This window comes from Dermochelys coriacea, chromosome 3, assembly GCF_009764565.3.
Source record: "Dermochelys coriacea isolate rDerCor1 chromosome 3, rDerCor1.pri.v4, whole genome shotgun sequence".
NCBI lineage: Eukaryota > Metazoa > Chordata > Testudines > Dermochelyidae > Dermochelys > Dermochelys coriacea.
The window spans coordinates 143,173,617-143,194,467 of record NC_050070.1 but is presented as its reverse complement, the minus strand read 5'-3'; the positions used below and the strand labels follow the sequence as shown (position 1 = coordinate 143,194,467).

At 42.7% G+C, this 20,851-nt stretch overlaps 1 protein-coding gene across 4 annotated transcripts in view; it reads right to left on the bottom strand.

Annotated features, from left to right (window-relative positions):
• Positions 1-20,851, bottom strand: part of KIF26B (kinesin family member 26B) — a 429,496-nt gene that overhangs the window by 9,153 nt on the left and 399,492 nt on the right. For all 4 annotated transcript variants that reach the window (XM_043512263.1, XM_038396564.2, XM_043512264.1 and 1 more), the window contains 2 exons: positions 16,776-16,938; positions 11,868-15,288 (listed from right to left, as the gene is read on the bottom strand). In XM_043512263.1, coding sequence (XP_043368198.1) covers positions 11,868-15,288; positions 16,776-16,938 — 3,584 coding nt within the window. The remainder of the gene's footprint in view (positions 1-11,867; positions 15,289-16,775; positions 16,939-20,851) is intronic.

Sequence of the window (20,851 nt, the reverse complement as noted above, 5' to 3'; positions counted from 1 at the left end):
GTTAGTCTCTAAGGTGCCACAAGTACTCCTTTTCTTTTTGCGAATACAGACTAACGCGGCTGCTACTCTGAAAAATAACAATGCTGTGACTCCTAAACTCTGGGCCCAGCAAATGCTGGACAATCCACCAAGCAGGAACCAGTGAAGCCTAAAAGACATCAGGGAGCGACAGTGATCCCAGGCCTGACTTCAGTGGGCATCTTTCCATTAACTTCAACAGGCTTTGGATCAGGCCCTAGATGAAGCTGCATCATCAAGAGTAAAAGTGACATGTGATGGATGACAACACAGACCCACCAAGAACTGACCAGATGCCACAGATAAATGTGGCAGTGGCCTGACAAGAGACAAATGCAGCAAAGGCACTCTTTGAAGTGTGACTAAATTGCAAAGCTAAGAGTGACCTTGATCCAGTGGCCCCACACAGAGACAACCAAAGGGAGAGACCAGCTGTTAACCAGGCGTGAGATTAAACAGCATCAGGCCAGAGAGTGGTAGAATTCTTGCATAAGAGTATAACAGGGATAACCAATTTTGTTAAAACACTGAGGGCTTTACTTATGCATTTAGAAATGTACCATGTCACGTACTCTGTCAAGAGCCTGGCACGTTCAGGTTAAAGCAATCAGTTATAAAATAACAAAACACTAACCTTTCAGCTTAAAGGAATATCACCCTCACTTGGTGACAAGTGATACCAATTTTTCTCCTGACTCAAAACAGTTCACAGTGATGAAATTGTTTTTAAAACTAAAGTGTAGCAAATTTGGAGACTGATCTTGCCCAGCGTGCTTCCATTAGGAGCAGAGGGTGTTGGATACTTCCCCAAAGGCTCTCATCCTATTGCAGGATCAAGCATTGGAATTTTTTAATCTGAGAGCAAAGCTGTATCTTGCTAGTTAGTACATGTGCAATTTTATATATTCATGGAGTCATAGACTTTAAGGCTGGAAGGGACTATTATGATCATCTAGTCTGACCTCCTGTATAGCACAAACCAAAGAACCTCACCCAATGAGTTTTGCATCAAGCCCGTGTGTTAACGCATACATCCATTTTCGTGTCAGAGGGGGAAATGTATTAATGGTGCTTATGTGTTATTTTTAGTGCTACAAGGGTTCAGTTGAACACAACCAAAACTCATCCTGCTGGGAACTCATGCTTGTGACTCATTTAATATCACCTCTGTATAAAGCATTTGGTTTGTATTTTCTCCAGTGTGCATGTGTTTGTTAACACCAATTTTTTATGTAATTGGTGCAGATTTGGGTTCATCTCAGAGGAGGTGGGACATGCAAAATATATGGGAGATTCAGGGCCTGATTCCAATGGCACTTATAGTGGTATAACTGCACTGAATTCAATGGAGTTACTCAGGATTCACATTGCTGTGAGGACAGAATCAGGACCTTATTTGGAAATAGGGGGAAGATGTTACAGGTGTGTGTAGTAGAAGGGTGGTTTTGCTTTTTAGTACTCACACATCCCCATTTGACCCAGTGCAAAAGAGGAATCATATGATCCAAAAGGTGGTTTACATGGGCTCTTACATTAGGCCACGTGTCCCATGTGACCATCACTAGGTGGACAGGCAGAGTGGACAAGAGTGACAGAAGCGAATATGAGCTCAATGTGTTTTCCTAGTCAGGATTCCTGTCTGGGCTGCCAGTGGGTTACCATAATAATCTGGCTGTCTGGTCTTTGTTCCATCAAGACATTAAATAAACACAGGCCAGAGAGACCTGATCCGGGTGGGTGGACCCTTATGTCTGCATGGAGTCCTACTGAAGTAAATGCGGCTCGGCACAGACACAGGGGACCATCTGTGCAGATTTGATTACAGGATCAAGGTATGTATGTGGGGGGGGGTATAAGGGGAGGGTCAACGCTCTTCACTTTTACTGACTCTGGATGATATATCTTTGCTTTTGGGCATGTGTTGGGGAGAAATAAAATGAAACAACTCCTGCATGTTTGCAGTGAAGCTGAATGGAACCTAATCTATTTAAAATATGCATTGATTAATAGGCTGCTTATTAGCCTGGGTACATAATGTATGGTGTATCTTGACAGGAATTCCTACTGCCTCTAGTCCTTCCATTTAGTCTCTGGGGTTTCTCTGATTTCACATTAAATGGGTTGGGTAAGGAGATACATCCAAAGCAGCATTTTAGGATGAATGCCACAGAGCAGGTGACAACTTGCTCATCCATGATAACACACAAAGACAAGGATTCAATTGTTCAAACAAATATATATTTTTTCTTTAAAAATACCCGTTTGAAGACACATATTTATTAATGGGCTCTATGGGGCTGGGAGCTCATAAATCTTTACTGTATAATTAATAAAGTGCTTTTAGCAGACTACAATGCATCACTCCTCTGCTTTCCAGCATGTTGCTTAAAAAAAGGCAACTGTTCAACCTGGAAGCTTGGCAGTATTAGCACACATCCATCTATGCCTCTCCCCCTCCCCCTGATAGTAGATATATGCAAACACACACGGTGCACCAGCAATCTGTTCAGGCCAGCTGACTCTCCAACAATATAAAAGAGAGTCATTTGTTTTTCATTTGAAAAACTAAATAGATATCAATACCTCATCCTAGAGCAAACGAAATCCAGTCCACTGATTCCACTACCAAACCAGTAATAGAGGTGTCAGTTATAGTACAGCATGCTGTTTACTAAATAGCCTCTCCTGCATCTGACTCTAAGGCCAGGTCTACACTACAGTCCTAGATTAGCATAGCTACATCACTCAGGGGCATGAAAAATCCACATCCTTGAGCAACATAGTTATGCTGACTTAACCTCCCACATACACAGAACTATATTGACAGGAGAGCTTTTCCTGTCAACACAGCTACTGCCTCTCGGGGAGGTGGATTAACCACGCCAACAGGAGAAGCTCTCCCGTAGGCATAGGAGTGTCTTCACTACAGCACTGCATTGGTGTAGCTACACTGCTGTAGTGGTATACATTAAGACAAGCCCTAGGGCCTTGTCTTCACAGCTAAAACAGGTACCTTTTTACCTCAGGGTACTAACATGTGTGAACTATCACATGGTAAAAAAACACAGTGAAGACCAGGCATTTTATTTTTACCACAAGATAAACTAAACAAAGTCAACTGTAGGTGGGGGATAGTGCTGACCTCAGCTAGTTTACCTCAGGATAGCACATGTGTGTTAGTTACTGCAACGTAAAAAATATTTTTTTTTTAGCGTGACAACAAGGCCTAAAGCTATGTCTTCACTGTAGAGTTAATTCAAATGAGCTACATCCACATTAACTTCTTTCAAGTTATTCTAGGTTGAGTGAGAGCAGCCACACTATGAAATAACAATTTGAGCTGCACAGAGTGACTGGGTTGGCCATTGATGAGTTGCCTATTCCCCCTGAAGGACCAGCCAATTTAAAAACCCCACCACACTGGAGTTAAGGCATTTGGCTGGGACTTGAATTGGGCGCAACACTCAAGTTATAAATCAAATTAACTTTGTAGTGAAGACAAGTGTTGAGAAGATTTCATCTTTACGATACTACAGACAAAGGACTCTCAATCAACTAGGTATTTGATCATAATTTGAAGGATATGAAGAGTCGAACTGAAGTCAGTGGAATAAGTCAAATGTTCTTTGCTAAATACCTACCTGAAATCTTAAAAGATAATGGGATTTGCTTAGGTGTTGGATGTCTCAGTGTATTCCCAGTTAGAGTGCTTTCTATGAGCAAATTCCAGTCTGAATTTTTAAAAATAAAATAGATAAACGTAAAACAAAAAAGAACAAAAATAAAGTCTCCATAAGGAGCTGAATGTGCGTCTCCTCTGTAGCAGCCTGCATCTGAACTCTGCACAAAACAGTAGCTGTCCCCTAAAATTTCAAGGACCAATAAATAGAAAAAATCATAACTAAATGCCCCATGACTCCACAAGTTTACATTGTAAGTTCAAAGGGGGAAGAAGATAAGATACAGAGCAGGAGCCATTCATTACTACACTAGCTGCTGTTAAAAGTACAACTGCCTTTGTGTATAGATCTGATGGTTCAGCATTCTCCTGGCCAACAAACCATACGACTGACCCGAAAGAGATTAAACATCATCACACTAAGTACTGTAGAACAGTAAACCCCAACACACACAATTTGTTTTACTGCACTGTTTTCAGAGAACACTTTCCTCCCATTAGAAATAGCACTGGTTTTATGTGTCGCTTCAGGCCTTTTGTTTGTTTGTGAAGACAGTATGCAGAGTTCCCCCTGTTGTTCCCCACTTTCTAGGAACCGGATTTCTGCTTTTATTATTTGAGAAAGCAAGACTGATTCTCCTCTCACTCCTACTTCCTGTGGAGTGTGCCCTTGCAGTCAGTTGTCCATGACCGAATTGCCTCCTCCCTTTTCCTCTGACCCGTTTTTGTCAATTTCCCACTACTCAACCTTTCCTGACCACACACCCCAAACTACTGCTTCCTTTGGAAGCATGCCTGGGGCATAGTGTCATCATTCAAGAGCCATGAATGAGCATTGCTGAAACCAGATCAGGATACAGCACTTCTTTTAGCCTGGCTGGTTGACATGTAGTTTGGGAGAAGTCCCAGGGAAGATGTAGGTCTCACTGGTACAGTGCTCAGCACCCACACATTGCTAGCAAAGAAGTGCCCATAATATAGAGATTTTCCTAAATCTTTATCTTATGGCTGGCCGTTGACGCCGAATGTATTTGTCAGTTTCATGACACTATTTATATGGAGATGACACAGAGTCGTTTATTGTCCTAAGCATTATAGCACTGAAGTAATAGATTCACCAGTCATTTTGCCAGTCAAGCCAAGGACGGGGACACTGCTATGACCGCATCAACTCCAGACAGGACAGTGGCAGAGGCATTTCACTGAGCTAATTCTGTGCCAATACAGCGAGCAGGTTTTATTTACACCCACCTAATGGTATCTGACTCAATCATGCATGTTACATGGAGCCTGCACAGTTCACAATAGCCTGCTGCCATTTCCTCTATTAAATCATTCCTATGTTCGTGCAGCCGAAAGCTCAGCACCGGCGCATGGTAGTCAAGCGTGTAAAAAATGATTACTGTGATCCCTTTCCACACAGATCTGCGGCATGAAATGACCTGGCTTTGACCTGGGAAAATCAATGCTGTTGTTTTAATGAACAACAACAGAAAATAATCGTGGCTGGGTCCCACTCACCCCTCTCTGCAATCCAGTCAACAGTCACCTGTTCAAAGGGGGGGTCACCAACCCACAAAGATTCATCTCCCTTTATAATTCTTAATGGTACCAGTCATGGTGGGGGATAATGCAGCATGTGAATTATCATCTTTGTCCTTATCATCATCAGTTGTGGATGTGGACAAATTAAGATGCAAGGGTTGGAAATGTCCTTTGGCTTTATGGTGCCAGGGATATTTTGCAGTTCTGAGCTTATGCAGGCTAAATGTGAATTGAATTCCTTTTCATTTGGATGCAACAAGAAAAGCTCTATCTCTGTGTTTCATCATTATTGCTAAGATCCTGTTTCAGTGCTGCCTGATATCAGTAGCAGGTTTGAGCTGGATTCAAGTTATTTGCTGCCCACAGATTCAATCTGTGCCTGGTATTTTCTAGTATTTTCATTAACAGAAATAGATCTGAAAGTTCTTAAGAGTTTAGGAGTGTTTGGATCTGGAGTTTACAGGACCTCTGAATCCCCATTCTTAAAAACATCTCTGACTCCAGAGAAACCTAGAGTTATAATGGTAGGACGTGATGTAAAGAGATTACAATTATATATAATTATTGTCATGTCTTAACAGTCTGTCATTTTAATGACAATGTTTAGAATCATGTAGTAGTTTCCTCTACTCTTGGGAGTGAAACTTAGCACCAAGGAAGAGCTGCCAGCAGCTGTGAAACTTTTACTGTCCAACCCATAAAATGTTTCAGCAAGAAGCTTTAATTATCTACAGTCCAGAAAGGTTCCTGATAAAAAACAAAATTTAAAAAAATCATATCCTGGATTTGTCAAACTCTGTAGGAGACAGAGACCTAAAGCAGTTCCCTGCATCCAAATCCCTTTAAATGCTGGGACAGTTCAGATGTGAATCCAAATGTTATTACTGGGACCTAGTATTATAATAGACCCAAACCCCTTTAAACATTAGGAAAGTCTGAATTTTGCAGCTTAGGTCCACCCCTATTCTAGATAAGCCTCATTCAGAAGACTGGCTTGTACTTTTAATAGGGATTCTTTAGCTTCTTGTTTTTTAATGACCACTGACATACAATAATGAGTAAGGCGAAATAGGCCCAGACGGACCAAACTTGAAGGCCCTATATACAGCAGCTTCTTCCCTACCAAGCCACCTGGAGAGAATCTCCCTCCTCCTCAGATGGACTCATCTTCCTCTCATGCCTGAATTCTGATCTTTCCCCCAATGAGACAGCCCATCCCATGCCAGCAGGCAGGCAGGCAGCCAGCAGCAGTCTCTGCTTGCCTCTGACTCACTGCTCTAAGTCCCCCTTTGACCCTGAAGCCAAGATCCTAAAGATCCAAATATGTCACCCTGCTGAAACCAGCTCTGATACACATGCTTTTGCCAACTCAGATTCGATTTGCTTTTCAGTTATCTTCTATTTAAAAAAAATTGGACTAGAGAGAACCAGAAATCTAAACACACACATACTCTTCAGGAGAGAAAACCATCCAGCCCTGAACTAGCACTGCAAGCTGTAATTAGTCACAGACATGCCAAAGGCCTTTGATCTAGCCATATAAAACGCGGACATGAGACTCTTTTATGCACCCAAACCAATTCCAGAAAGGGGAAGGGGGATGCCGAAGAAAGAGCTCTGTGGTTTCCATAGGAAACCCTCATCCTGTTACAAATTTGTACCAAACGCTCCTCTGTGCTATTGGCCCCATGAGAGGGCTCATTACAGATTCTGCCAGTCTGGAAACATCATAGGAGGCAGGTACCAGGAACCAATAAATAATATACTCAGGGGAAAAGAAACAAAGGCATTCATATATATTGTATGGGAGTTCAAGTGAAGCTTTGCTATACAGTTTAAATCTAATTACAGGCCTGGATCCTGTTTTAGCCTTACCTCATTGCTGTCAGGAGCCATGCACCTGGAGTTAGAAGCAAAGTTTTTCATATGCCTAAAAAGCTGGCTCTCTACACCCAGTGGGCCAAATTCAGCTTTGAGAGTGACTTCAGTGGGAGCTGTGCCTGCTTACACATACACTGAATTTGGTCCACTGGTTTTCAGATGCTAAACTATATAGAATAATAGTGATTAACATGTATGTAATATTTTTTCATTCTAGAATCCCAATGGTTTGTACAAAGTCGGACAAAAATCATCCTGTTTTATGATGGGAAACTGAGGAATAGAGACATTAAATGAGTTGCTCAGAGTGACACAGTGAGTCATTGGCAGAACAGAAAATAGAATATAGGTTTTACAACTCCCAATCTGGTGCCCGGTCTGCTGCCCCACCCTGCCTACCCCTTAAAGCCGGCATTCCTGAAATACTGTCATGACTTTGCAAAAGGGAATTTGCTTGGAGTATTTTTCCTGGTAACATAAAGGAGCCACAAAAGCACTTAGCCTTTACCAGTGACTTCAAGGGAGCAGAGTTAAGCCATTGCTGCGTGCTTTTCAAATTCCACCCCCATTTTTTAAAAAAACTGTTACCTTATAGTTTGCATTTATTTCTAACACATGGCTACACTGCTAAAAAGAAGGAGCACTGCACCATGGACATGTGTTCAGAAGCAACCTTAGCACTTTGGGCTGGAAGTAGCTATTTTGTGGCCTATTCTGTGTGTGGGGATCAAGAGCTGCTGACTAGTGTATTATGATTATTATTTATTTGTATTACCGGAATGCCCAGGAGCCTAGTTATGGACCAGGACCCCATTGTGCTAGGCACTGTCCATGGGGAGGATTCCCTAATGAGCAAAGTCTGGTGTCAGATAATATAGTTTTTCATATGCCTAAACTGCCTCTCAGCATGTGTGTGTGTGTGTGTCAGTTTTGCCTCCCTACTTTCAGGTGTCACCCACCTTCACTGCTGCATAATCCCATCCTCCCAGCTGGAAGTAAGTGACTAAGGCACCTATTCACTCTTAGAGGGGAGTGGTTAATGGGGGAGGGAAGAAACCAGAGAATAAGAAGCTGCACAGATGCCAGGAGGTGCAGAGGCAGCAGAGTCTGTCACAACTAGACAATTACAAATCAAACTTCTGCTCTGTTGTTCTAAAAGGGCAGTGGCATTGATTAGAGATGTGTGGTCCAGTCAGCTGAGCTCAAGGCCTGGAGCCAACCTGCCTGAGGTTTAATCATGGGTCTATCTAGTCAACATTAGGGTGGAGGTGACTGTGTGGCCTTGGGCCAGTTAGTTAACCTCTCAGCCTTATTTTCCCCATCTGCAAAATGGGGATTATAATAATAGTAACATCACAGGAGGATTAAATAACATGTACAGCCCCAGATTAGTGCTAACTGTAATTATAATTAAAATCCCCTCTACCGTAAGCAATCATTTCAGAGCAATATACTGACCTACTAATATTATAGTACTAGTGTTAAATGCTGGGAAAATTTGGCAACTAAACTGATCTATTAACTTCAGGGAAGAAGGCTCATTGCTTGATGATGTAATCTTGTAATATTTCAGTTTGAAGAGTGGGTGGGAGAATATAATGGAAGATGGTTTGTGTGTGTGTGTTTATACTGCATATACAATGTTAGGCTGCCTATAAAACACACTCTTACTTAGATTCTGAAATTTAAACCAAGGCTAAACCTACAGATTATAAATTGGCTTTATCTTTCAAAAGCTGTCATTGTATTTCTGATACCTAGGCTATAACAACCAATTCATAAGTACCTACAAGTAAAAATGCACTTAAGAACATTAAAAAAACCAAGATCTTAATCACAGAAAAAAATTCTGTCTCTTCAGCGTGTCAGAATTTCAAAAGTAATTGTGAAATCTGACAAGGCTACTGGTGATTCCCTTAAAGACTCTTTACGACTTCTCTTAAAAGGGCTTTCTGTAGATTCATGTTGATTATGTCTGACAACTAGCCTTTCTGTTAATAATAATCATAAATAAAGTGGACAAGGTCACCTGACCTGAAATGAGCATATCTACACTGCCGTATCCATTATAGCACAGTGGATCTTTGACAGCAAATCAAACAGGGTCCAATGCTCATGACACCATGCGTTAAAATAATATCCATGCTTCAAGAGCTGCACAGCTTTGTATGATTTTTTTTCATAAAAATATTCCTTAAAAGAGATGTTTCAGACTAGTACAAACCTACAGGAAGAGGATATTTATGTAAAAAGAAATGTGCCAAAGCAGTCTGGTTCTTGTCCTATTATAAAAATATATGTATGTTCATCATAACGTTGTTCGCCTTTACATCCCAGTTTTTCCCTTCATCTTGATACTGCACTGAAGTCATAATCCTATTTTTATGACATCATAAATCTGTTGACATGTGAAAGATTGTGCTACCACCAAACACAGAATTATGGCTTCACTGCTGCAGGGCCAAATGCAAAGAGGACATGGATTGTAAAAGAGCTACAGCTTTGTTAGTTGTCAAGTAAATGTTCCATGATGAGAAATGTGTAGACATTGAATTAATTTTTTAATTTTATTTTTAAAATGTGTAAAAATTACTGGACCCACGTCCAGCTCATTCAAAACAATTTGAGAATTGGTGAACCAACTATATAAAGAGTCAACCTCAAAATTAAGCTGTTAAAAATAGCACACATACTCTCTCCACACAGCCACCAATCAAAAGCCTGAGTAAGCAAATGAGCTTTACAAAGTGCTCTGAAGGTGTCAACATGCTCAGGCTCTGTTGGATTAACAGGGTAGGCAGCTTCCAGAGATGATGGCCCTGCACTGAATATGATGTGCCCCAGATATTCAAATCTTGGGGCCGCTAGTGACAGTGACTCATCTGAGCAAATCTATGACAATGGTGTCTGGGCAGAAAGGATCTAACCCACACAAGAAATTCAAGATCAAGATCAGTAATTTGGATGGCAGCCAAAAAGCCCCGACAACTCCATGTCTCGTGAAAAAAGATAAGAATCAGGTCAGTTTTCACTCTGCTTCAGCACTGGATAGCTCTGAAGAACAGCAGAGGCACCTGTGCGCACTCTGTCTGCAGACGTAGGAAGACCACACAACTTCTGCAGAAGTTGGTGGCCTTGCTCAGGAATGTTCCCTACAAGCCCTGCTGTTGATTTTATTAGCCACTAACCTTGCATATGACCTAAGCAGTTGGACCCTGTCAAATAATGCTTTATGCTCCTCAGAAGAGGTTCCAGATAAAATCTATAGAATTGATAACAAGGGCTACACACCTGCCTCTATCAGCAAAAAAAGCCTTCCTCCCACTTTGTCTTCTATACCTGGTAGCAGAGCAACTAGCCATCCTAAACCCCACAAATGATCCTTCCCTCAGATCTCCATGTTCACAGTCAATGGCATCGTTTTCAGCCACCTTATAGCAATAAGCTAAGAGGAAGAGCTGCTGCAGTTGAGGACCCAAATAAAGACTAATTGTGAAGGTGCACTCCAAAGACAACATAGCTCTCACCCTCCATCCCTAGCTATCAAGAAACAAAATTGCTACCAAATAAAAAGGGGGTAGAGTAGTGCCCTGACACTCTTCCACAGTCATCATCCAAACAGAAGGCTCTCCTCACCCACATCTCCCAGGACAACTACTGGGAAGTTGCAATCCCTATTCACCCAGCCACTGAGATCATATTGATGAAAGGGTAAATGAAATGAAAAACTAAGGAAAGATCTACCCCTCACAGAGTCACCCGCCTGCCACTTAGCTCCCAGTACCATCCATGCAGACTCTTTACATCTGTCAAAGTGAGAGGTTGCTGGTACCTTTGGACCTTTCACTACTAAGGTGAGTAGAAAGCCAAACCACAAAAATGGAAGCCAAAAAAATAAAATGTCCCCAGCAAAATATCCCATATCACCCGGACAGCGTCCCAGCAATATATAATTGATTGTGCCCTTTCCCTTGTGCGAGTCCTATAGTCTCTTTCTCCCCTTTGCTGGGCTCTAGCATTTGTACTGCAACTTGCACAGTTCTTGGTCCTCCTCTCAGTGATACTGGTGCAACATCCACCAACCTCTGAAACCTTGTAGTCACAACCACCTCAGTTCTTGTCCTCATGACATACATCAGCCTTCCTCTCCCTGCTATTCACCATAATAAAAGCCTCCAATTTATGACTGGCGTTTATCTATTTGACAGCTATTTGATAGGGTTTATAGAGAGGGTGGAGGGTTTGTTTCCCAGAAAGGTGAAGTGTTGGAAAGGAGCTTTTTCTGGCTGAGTTCTTGTCTGCATGATTGTTTCAATTCTGCTGGGGCTATATTGTAATATATATTACATGTAAGAACCTTGCATGGGCATCTTTTTGTGAGTTTAACCAAAAAAAACCCACCACTAAATATTTGAAAATAGTTCCCATTATAAAAGTTGCCCTGCTTTCAGGAAAAGGATGCAATAACAAGCTTGAAACAAATAATTTATACTAAAACTGTTGCAATGAAAATGCCTTCATAAAGGAAATGTGGAACTGAGCAGGGCTTGGTAAGTGAATAAACCTAAGACGTTCACAGCTCAAGGGCCTGTCATTAGAATTACCCTGTTTCTAGTTCCAAACAACCACATTAAATACAACGTGTTCTGCCATTGACCTAGACATCCCTCTGCGCAAGCCTTGCTGCCCAAGAACTAGCTAGCCTGGTGGTCAATGTTATATTTGGACACATATGCAAACATACCTGTGTTTGAGCGTTTCTTTTGATTTTTGAGACTTCGGCACCTCCCGCTGACAGAGCTGCTGTTCTCACTCATAGAGTCTTGCGCTGAAGAAGCACTCCCTGTTGCTTCGCTGTCTCTCATCATACTCTCATAACCACTGCTTCCCCCACTGTGGTAGAATAGGGCTGTTTTCCCCATGGCTGGCGGCAACTCCCCACTCAGGACGCTGCTGTTATCACTTCCATGACCACTGCTACAGCGGTGAGGCTTCCGCGGAGGGGTGATTTTGCTGTAGGGTGAAGGCAGCATATGAACAGCTGGTTTCTCATCTCCACGAAGGCCACCTCGCTCATCTGTGTCCGAGTTTCCACGCATTTGTAAACCTCTGGCACTTGTGCTCCCTTGGAGCAGTTCGGAAATCCGTCCATTGACAGCTCTGAGGGGCAATTTTGAAGCAAGACCAGAGCCTCTGTTTCTGCTAAGGGACTGAGTTGACCAGGACATGTTCTTCCCATTGGGAGGCAAACTTGAACTCTGCCCCACAGACTGAGGCAGAGACTTGGTAGAAAAGCTTAATGTTTTGGTGGTGGAAGCAGACAAGCTTCGGGCCTTGGGACTTGCCAAAAGGAGTTTGCTAACTGCAGATATCTTAGATTGGCTGGCCTTTGGTGAGGCACCTGCAGACTGGGATATGCCTGAGTTTGTTGGTGAGGACACCGCACTGCGGCTGAGGCTCCTCCCAGCCCTAGGCATGGTGGTATCTTTTCCAGGGCTCATTTTGGAGCTTACTGAAGATAGGCTTTCTGCCCTTTCCAACGACAAACATTCATAGTGGCTCACAGTGGACCTGCCCAGGGAATTGGTCCTGCTGGCTAGTTGTTCAAGTTTGGCACTAAATAACTTGCTGCTGCTATTGCTACTGGTGTCAGTGCTGGAGCCCTTCTGCTTCCCATTCAGCTCATCAGGAAAGCTGGCCGGAAAAGACACCGGTTGGTTGGATGAACTGCTAGTGCTGCTGCTACAAGCACTATGCTGAGGGCTGGCCCTGTTCTTCTGATCCAGGCTTGATTTTCTCACAGGAGGCAGTGGAGGAGTTCCTTTGGAGCGAGTGAGAACGCAGTGCTTGGGAGAAGTGATTCTTCTTTCTAGGGTAGCCTTACAAGACTGGGAGAGAGAAGGAGAACTCATTCCATTGTTCTCAGCAGCACAGTGATAGAGGATAGCATCAATTTCCTCCTGCTTGCTGACCTTCTGGAGGGCCCTAGGGAGACTGCCATTCTTCAGAGCATCCAGGGAATGAACAGGGCTCTGGGTTGCAGAACTTGGAAGTGCCATCTCACACCCATCCACAATTCTCTTCAGAGGATCAGAACCTGGGGAGCTAGAGGTCTCCCCGCTGCTGCTACTAAATCTGTCAGCTGAGTTCTGTTTCTTGTTCTGCTCAGGCTTGGCTGGACCAACTGCAGTTTCTAGCCTTGGCCCATTGCTGGCCCTAGAGCTGTCTTTTTTCACATCATCTTCCCTCTTTAGCCAAGGGTCTTCAAATTTGATATCCTTCCTAATACTAGACTCTTTCTCCTCATGGGGTTGAGCAACTTTAGCAGCTGAAGTTACTGCAGATGTGGCCTCATCAGTCTCGTGTGCCTTAAAAGGACTAACAGCAATACATGGATAAACAGTAATGTTGGTCTTCATTGGGATGTAGCCTTCACAACCACTTAGGCTTGCTCTGTTTGAGATTGTGACAGTAGTTTTCCCCAGGGCTGATATTTTGCAACCCTTGAGGGGTGGGACTTTACTGAAAGTTTCCTCCCCCATTTCTGACAGTATGAGCAAATTGTCAGTCACTGGATTTTGCTTGTCATTTATACAAATCATGCTAGTATTCTGTATGGCACCTGCAAACTCAGAAATAGGGGGCTCTGCCATAGCCTCACCATGCCCGTAGCACGCCTGGGCTATGAAACTGTGGCATGATTGTTCACCATCACTCCCTGTGCTCATTTCACTCAGCCATGAGCTAATGGATGAGCGTCTGCTGCTGGCATCCCGGGCTTTGTCATCCAGTCCTAATTTTGGAAGCGGCATGAACTGTGTTATGCTGACCTCAGAAACAGGAGCTGCATTGGAGTAACACTCGAGGTCTTCACTAATGCTACTGATAATACTAACTGGCCTAGACCCAGAGGCCAGAGCCTGCACAGAACAGTCACTGTTAAAGCTGATGATGCTGGTCGGGCGTCCATTCTCAAGGACTCCACTAATGGTTAGTTCTTCAACCAGGGTGAACACCAGCTCATCCTCTCCATTCAGCTCTAAGGGTTGCTGCACAGTGACCATGGTGGTACTCAGAATTTCTTTCTTTGATTCTGGTGAAATATTTTGTTCCTGCTCTTCATCAAGAATGGTCTCTCCAAAATCCCCACTGCTGGAGGATACTGACTTTTTCAAGATCTGAGGACTCATTCCCACTGGAGGGGTCCGGATCTCTGGCTGCAGCAAAGATTCACTAGACACCATTCCAGATTCCTTGTTCAGGGGTGATGGCGCAGGGCTGGGCAATACCCCTTTCTGGGTGTAAACCTTGCATCTCTGGGAAGGAGAAGTTGGAGGCTTGTACTCTGATGTCTTGGAAAGACTTGCAATGCCAAGCCGTGGTGAACCCATTGGCCTAGGTTTGCCTTCTACAAAGCCACAGGAATTGAGGCTTTCTCTGCTGCTCTGCAGGCTTGTGCTATGGGCTAAATGGGAAGAGCTAAGCTGATTACTAGAGCTGCCAGTTACACTCCTAGGAGAAGGAGGAGTTGAAATGTTAGTGAGAGCTCCAGGAGGAACAGGAGAATGATTTCTCTGAATTTTGTTGGTTGTTGCACTTACATTTTCCCTGACTTCCTTCTCAGGTTGACAGTCGGCGGTTGCATCTTCCTTATCCGGTGCTGATAAATGACTAAGACCAGCCACTTGGCTTGGCAGAGGACACTTAGACATCTGATCTGTGCTAAACTGAACAGGCAGCTCTTCAAACGGAAATTTGTTGCTCTCCTCACTGCCATCGATACAGTCCAGCCTCTCTTGTAGCTCAGCAAAGGTGTTGCACTTCAGGCAGTCTCTCTCAGACTTGCTGGAGTCTGTCTCACTCACTTCCTCCAGTTTGCCCTCAGTTTTGGTCTTCTGCAGAGAAGGAACTATAGGGACAAAATCAGGGGGGCCTTCATTATCTGTCAGTTCCTTATCAGAGAGGGCTGTGCCATTGGGGCCAACATAAATCACTGTGTCACAGGACTGCTCGCTGCTGGAAGAATAATCAGGATCACTTGATAGGTGCAGAATAGAGAAGTCTGGGTCAACTACATTTCTAGAATGAAAGGGTCTCAACTGGGTTGGCCTCCGCATTCTTCCTTCTTCACAGGAGCTTTCACCACCAGAAGAACTTGATGTGTACTGTGTTTGGAGAGCAAATGAAGTGTCAGAACCACAAACAGCTTCCATAAAGCACACATACAGCGGAATCCCAACTATTGATGCAGCTGAATCCTAAAATGACTGGAACAATGCATAGTGTTGCATAAATGCATGACATATAAAACACCAAGGTGGTAAAGAATTGTTATGAACTCTGGGGGGAAGGGAGTTAAATCCAACAATAACAAGAAGAACTTATAGTTCTATTTGCAAAAAAGCAAAGGAGTACTTGTGGCACCTTAGAGACTAACAAATTTATTTGAACATAAGCTTTCGTGAGCTACAGCTCACTTTCATCGCTTATGCTCAAATAAATTTGTTAGTCTCTAAAGTGCCACAAGTACTACTTTTCTTTTTTGCGAATACAGACTAACACGGCTGCTACTCTGAAACCTGTTATAGTTCTATTGTACCCTTCATTTAATTATCTCAGAGTACTTAACAAAGTTGGGTATGTCTTATTAGTGCCATTTTGGAAACCGATGCACACAAAGATTAAGGGTCTTGCCCACATTATTATCATGAAACAAATTGAAATAGACCTAACTCTAACCACTAGATCATGCTGCCTTCCAATGACTGCACTGAAAGACTGCATTAAGACCCTTCACTGGATCCAGTCTTGACTAAAGGAACTAGATCACTTTCAAAGGACTTAACCGATAAGACTTTACTGAAAAGGAGTTCAACCTCGCGGTTCAAATAATGCAAAAAACAAGGAAAATCCAATTTTGATCACAATACACACTTGGATGTGGTGTGCATCTCTTTCTGTGGCTCATTTGTTGTGACATCGTATAGATGGAGTCCATGTGTTTGTCTTAGCTCAGATTTAGCATTAATCCATGTAATCATTTTAAATCATGATCACAAAACTCACCTGCTATAACAAGTTAACAGTCCAGGTTATAAAAGGAGCTAGGATTCTGGAAGCATGAAAATGGATATACCTCACTCCCTATTAGTCCACTGCTTGAAAAAATCTACCAAATGTATGCTGAAATAACAGGACTATGTGTGCGTCTATGCAGAGGTGGAGATTTTGTCTTGTATTATATTGCTTTTGCTGTCTTATGGGAAAAATAGGGAACCTTTTCTTCATTAATCTTAATTTCCTTTAATTCTAAAAAAGTAACATTCATTATTGTTTTATTTATACTTTTAACTTTAATTGAGAAAAGCACATTACCAGCTATATTTGCACTACTAAATGACAGACTTGGAGTTAGGCTTAGAAAGCATAGATGTGCTTGAACTCTTCTCTGCATCTTAGGTTGAAGCTCTCTCTCCCTTACTCTCTGCTATAAACTCTAAACCACACAACAAGCATAAAATACATGCAACCCATATACTAAGGAATTATGAATACTGCCTTGGTTATGTTTCAGGCCTCTCCATCTCACTAAGGGCTCTGTAGGGTCCTTGTTTTCCACTACAAGGAGACAAGGAGTTACACATCTCCTTACCTTAGTTTTCTTTTTCTTCATCCTCAGGACTCGGGATGCAACCTGGATGGTGGACAGTGTTTCAGCATAATTCCCTGCCGCTGCCGAAATGTGAGCTATCATAGTAGTGCGGCAGTTCATGTTCCCCAGGGACTCCCGGAGCAACATTGTAAGCTTGCTGTCTCTGCAAAATAAAATGAATTAAGGCTACATTAGTGAGCTGTGTTTCACTTTTGATTGTTGTGATTTGACTTCAGATCTCAGCAAGATTTTTTTTTCTCTTTTTAATGGCACACCAGTTAGTATTGTTCTCCGGGTTGGTGCTGTTTTTCGTCTGCAGCTCAGCAAACTGAAAAACCTTTAGGCTAAAATTAGAACTTCTTTTCTTTTTTTGATTCCTCCTCCCTATCTTCTTTGCTGTCTGATTCCCCCAGCACTATTTCCACAGCTAAGACAGAGGGGAGAATGAAGGACCTATGCCCATTATACTTGTTCAACACTAGTTCTCAGGAAGCACTGTAGTATACAGTATAAAAACAAACTGTCAAAGGATGACAGACAGATGGAGGCTCCAATTCTTCTCTCATCCACAAGGGTAACAGATTCCAAAGCCAGAAAAGATCATTGTGATCACCTAGTCTGACCTCCTGTATAACACAAGCCACAGAACTTCCCCAAAATAATTTCTAGAGCATCTCTTTTAGAACAACATCCAATCTGATTTAAAAGTAACTCCAGGAATTACAGTAGGGTAAAATGGGTGAAAATCAGAGAAAGATTAGGCTACAAGAGTTTGAATCCTTGTTCATTTATATTAAATCTTTGCCTTGACAGAGGCTGGAATCAGGTTATGCCATCTTCTGTTCTTGCCATTCACTCCCTCTCTCTGAATAGGCCAGGAAATCCTGATATTTTATCCCCCAGGCCTCTGATTATAATGAGTACAGGAAATGGCATATATGACAACTACTTTAACAAAACAATGTTACAAACATAACCCCCTTAGTGTTACCGGTTTAAAATTGTGGGAAGTGATGGGTTACCAGTATAAAAGGCACTGCCTCAAATACGTTCTACCTCAGTCAACAATTAATGTGACATTCCTTGAATAAAATAGTCCCCACGTGCTTAATGACAACAATTACATCTCCTCCTCCTCAAACCTTTCATCCTTCCGTATACCCACTCTTCAGCCCAGCACCACTCAACCTACTAGGCTTGCCCCTCCCCAGGAGCTCACTGAGGTTCCTCTGTGTGACTGCCCTATCTGCACCTCACAGCAGCTATGTTGGCAGACAGATGGTCCTTCAGACTCTGCTGATGGAAGGCAAGTCACCATGTTGCCTACGGCTGTGGGAAGCAGATCCCCTATGGAAGTGGGCTGGGTGATCAGCTGGGAAATGGATCCCCTTTGGGTCTTGAAGTGGGCAGGTCTTTCCCAATTGCTAGAAGTCTCCCCCAGCTGGTGTGTGGGAGCCAGTTTCCTAAGTTGGGGAGTCAGCTGGGCCAGCAAGTCTCCCATGGCTGGTGCCTGTGGTAGAATGTAGGGCAGCAGTAGCTTGATCCTGTCTCCCTTCTCTCTCTTCCTTGTGCATGGCTGGAGTAGCTGGCAGGGTGTGGGGGATGGCTTGTAGGGATCTTGCGGTGTGTCCCTCATTTATGCTATAGAGGCACTGTTGGGGAAAACAAACTGTTATGGTCACAGTATAGTGGGCACACACAAGGGGCTCAAAAACTGATGCCAAGCAGAGCCCATCTCAGCATTTTTTGGAGGGCTGAGAAAGAATTCTTTGTTGCTTCCCTTACGCATGTAACCACCCAAATGTAACACCATCACACCATCATGCACAAGGCTACCTAAGGATTTCGGGAAGGGTTGGTGAGATGATTCTTTGAGATACAAACCAAACCTACACAATGCAGGACTAGCTCTGTGCCTTTCAAACTTAGCTTTCAGTGCGCATCAGTTGACATGTTTCCTGGCTATCCTCACAAGTAAAAGGGCCAGACACTTACAATACTTTTTGAAAAAAGAAAGTTTTGAATCTCCTTCCTGGGACTCCACAGCCAACTTTATTAAGAAGAGGCTCACATGAGACCTTAAGACACACCCAAGCTCATCAATGATTATACCCCAAGAGGCTGTAACAACACTAAGAGCAAGCAGGCCATCTCCTTAGGACTCTCAGTGACTCCTGACCCAGGTTTTTAAATGAATCCCAGTTTGCCTCCACAACTCTGAACTCCTTCCTTCAGAACAATCCAAGTGGCTTCATCAAGACCATAAAAGGACTTACTGTATCTTTCCTTTTGGAATAAACATGGCCCTGATGTATGATGATAAACAAGCAGGGAAAGAAGCGTAGGTGACTCCAAGGAAATTCTTTTCTACCCAGCCTATACAAGGATATTCTTTGAGTTACGCAAGGGATAGACGGATTCCTGCCAAACACTCTCCTCATCTGTGAGGAAGCAAGCTAGCTAGATGTTAAATTATATATATAAAGCTCAAGACCTTTTTTCATAAATTCTATTCATAAAGGTTTGTTTGTAAATTTCCATATTCAGTAAGTGTCTTTTCTTGGTGTGGGATTGGCACAAGTTACTTATCATTAATTTACACGATGGCTGGAGAAACAGCCTACAGCACGGATAGAGCAGTGCAGTCTGACCTGATGCATCTCAACAACACACACAGAAGTAGTAAAAATCTTAAAAGAGGCAGTTTTCTAAAAATGTCAGGGAAGGAAAAAAATACTAAATTAAATCTAGAGGGGGCCCAAATGAAAACCCTGGATCTGAATGTGATACACTGGTTCAAATGGCTGAAAGCGGAGACTATAATAGCTAGCTATTTACTCACTACAAAAAAAGTTGTTTCTTTAGCTCTAGTGGTAGGAGCTTGTACTTTCCAAGTCTTTCCATTGACTTCAGTGGGCTTTGGGCTTTGGTGCTGAAGTTCCTGGGTTCAATCTCTGTTGATGACCAGTGCTACATCTGTTAAACATCCCCAAAGGTTGGGGAATTTTGCAAGCAGATCCAAATTGTGAGGGTTGAGCTGATAGCTGGACATTAAAAGCTTCGTAGGGCTCTTCTGGATTGGTTAAGCAGCCAACAGTTTGGATGACTACCTGAATATCTTTGTTCTAGAAAGAAGCGTAGAAAGCTCATAAATTATGCCTCTTGTGAGATCTCCACTACTTTTTGGTTTCAGCTGGATCAGAGGTACCAAAAGAACATTCTCTCTCAGTACTTCTGCTTCCTGACACACTCAAGACTATGTAGTGTCTTTGAGATGTAAACAGATGTCCATAAGGATTAGACACAGACAACCTCACTCATTTCACTTCGACCTAAGTCAGCTTTGGACCCACAGATCCAGAGATAAAAGGCTGTTTTGTCAGTTTGCTACACCCTCTTCCCATCAAGGAATAATTAAGATGTCAAATTCTGTACATCAGTAACTGCCATGCCAAAGCAGAGTTGCATGGAAATTATTAACATTGGCACAGAAATCAATAACAAGCCTTTCATTTGCTCATGCTTCCATCAAAGCAAAACATGCAATGACCAGTGGGGAGAGCAACGTAATACATTCTAACCATTTAGGTCTCCTGAAAATACATAATCCACAGAGCCATCATCAGCAAACTGTGCTATGGCTCTCCTAGAGATTTATATGGTATGAATATAGGGTAACCTGCATCACCTGCGATACACCAAAATAAATGCTTGCAGCAGGAAGAGTGAAGGTGTAGAGCAAATTCCTCTGATATAATTCAGCTGGTCCCTTGAGAAATCAAATAGAAACTAAAAGGGGAATTTCATTAAGATTATTCTGAAATAACAGCAGCAAAAACCCAGCCATTGCCTGATTTCTAGCTATAAAGCTCACTCATTCAGTATTAACTGGCTTTATTTTGGTTATCAGCTCCACTTTGCTCTGAGATACAATAAGCAGCCTCCTGCTGCTTACAAAAGGGATCCCAACAAGAGAATGAAAATATTTGCTAATCATATTTTTTTGCAAACATTTTGCATATTGTCATGAGACACATTCTCCCATTCATGGTTTGCTAATCTCCTACAATAGGACA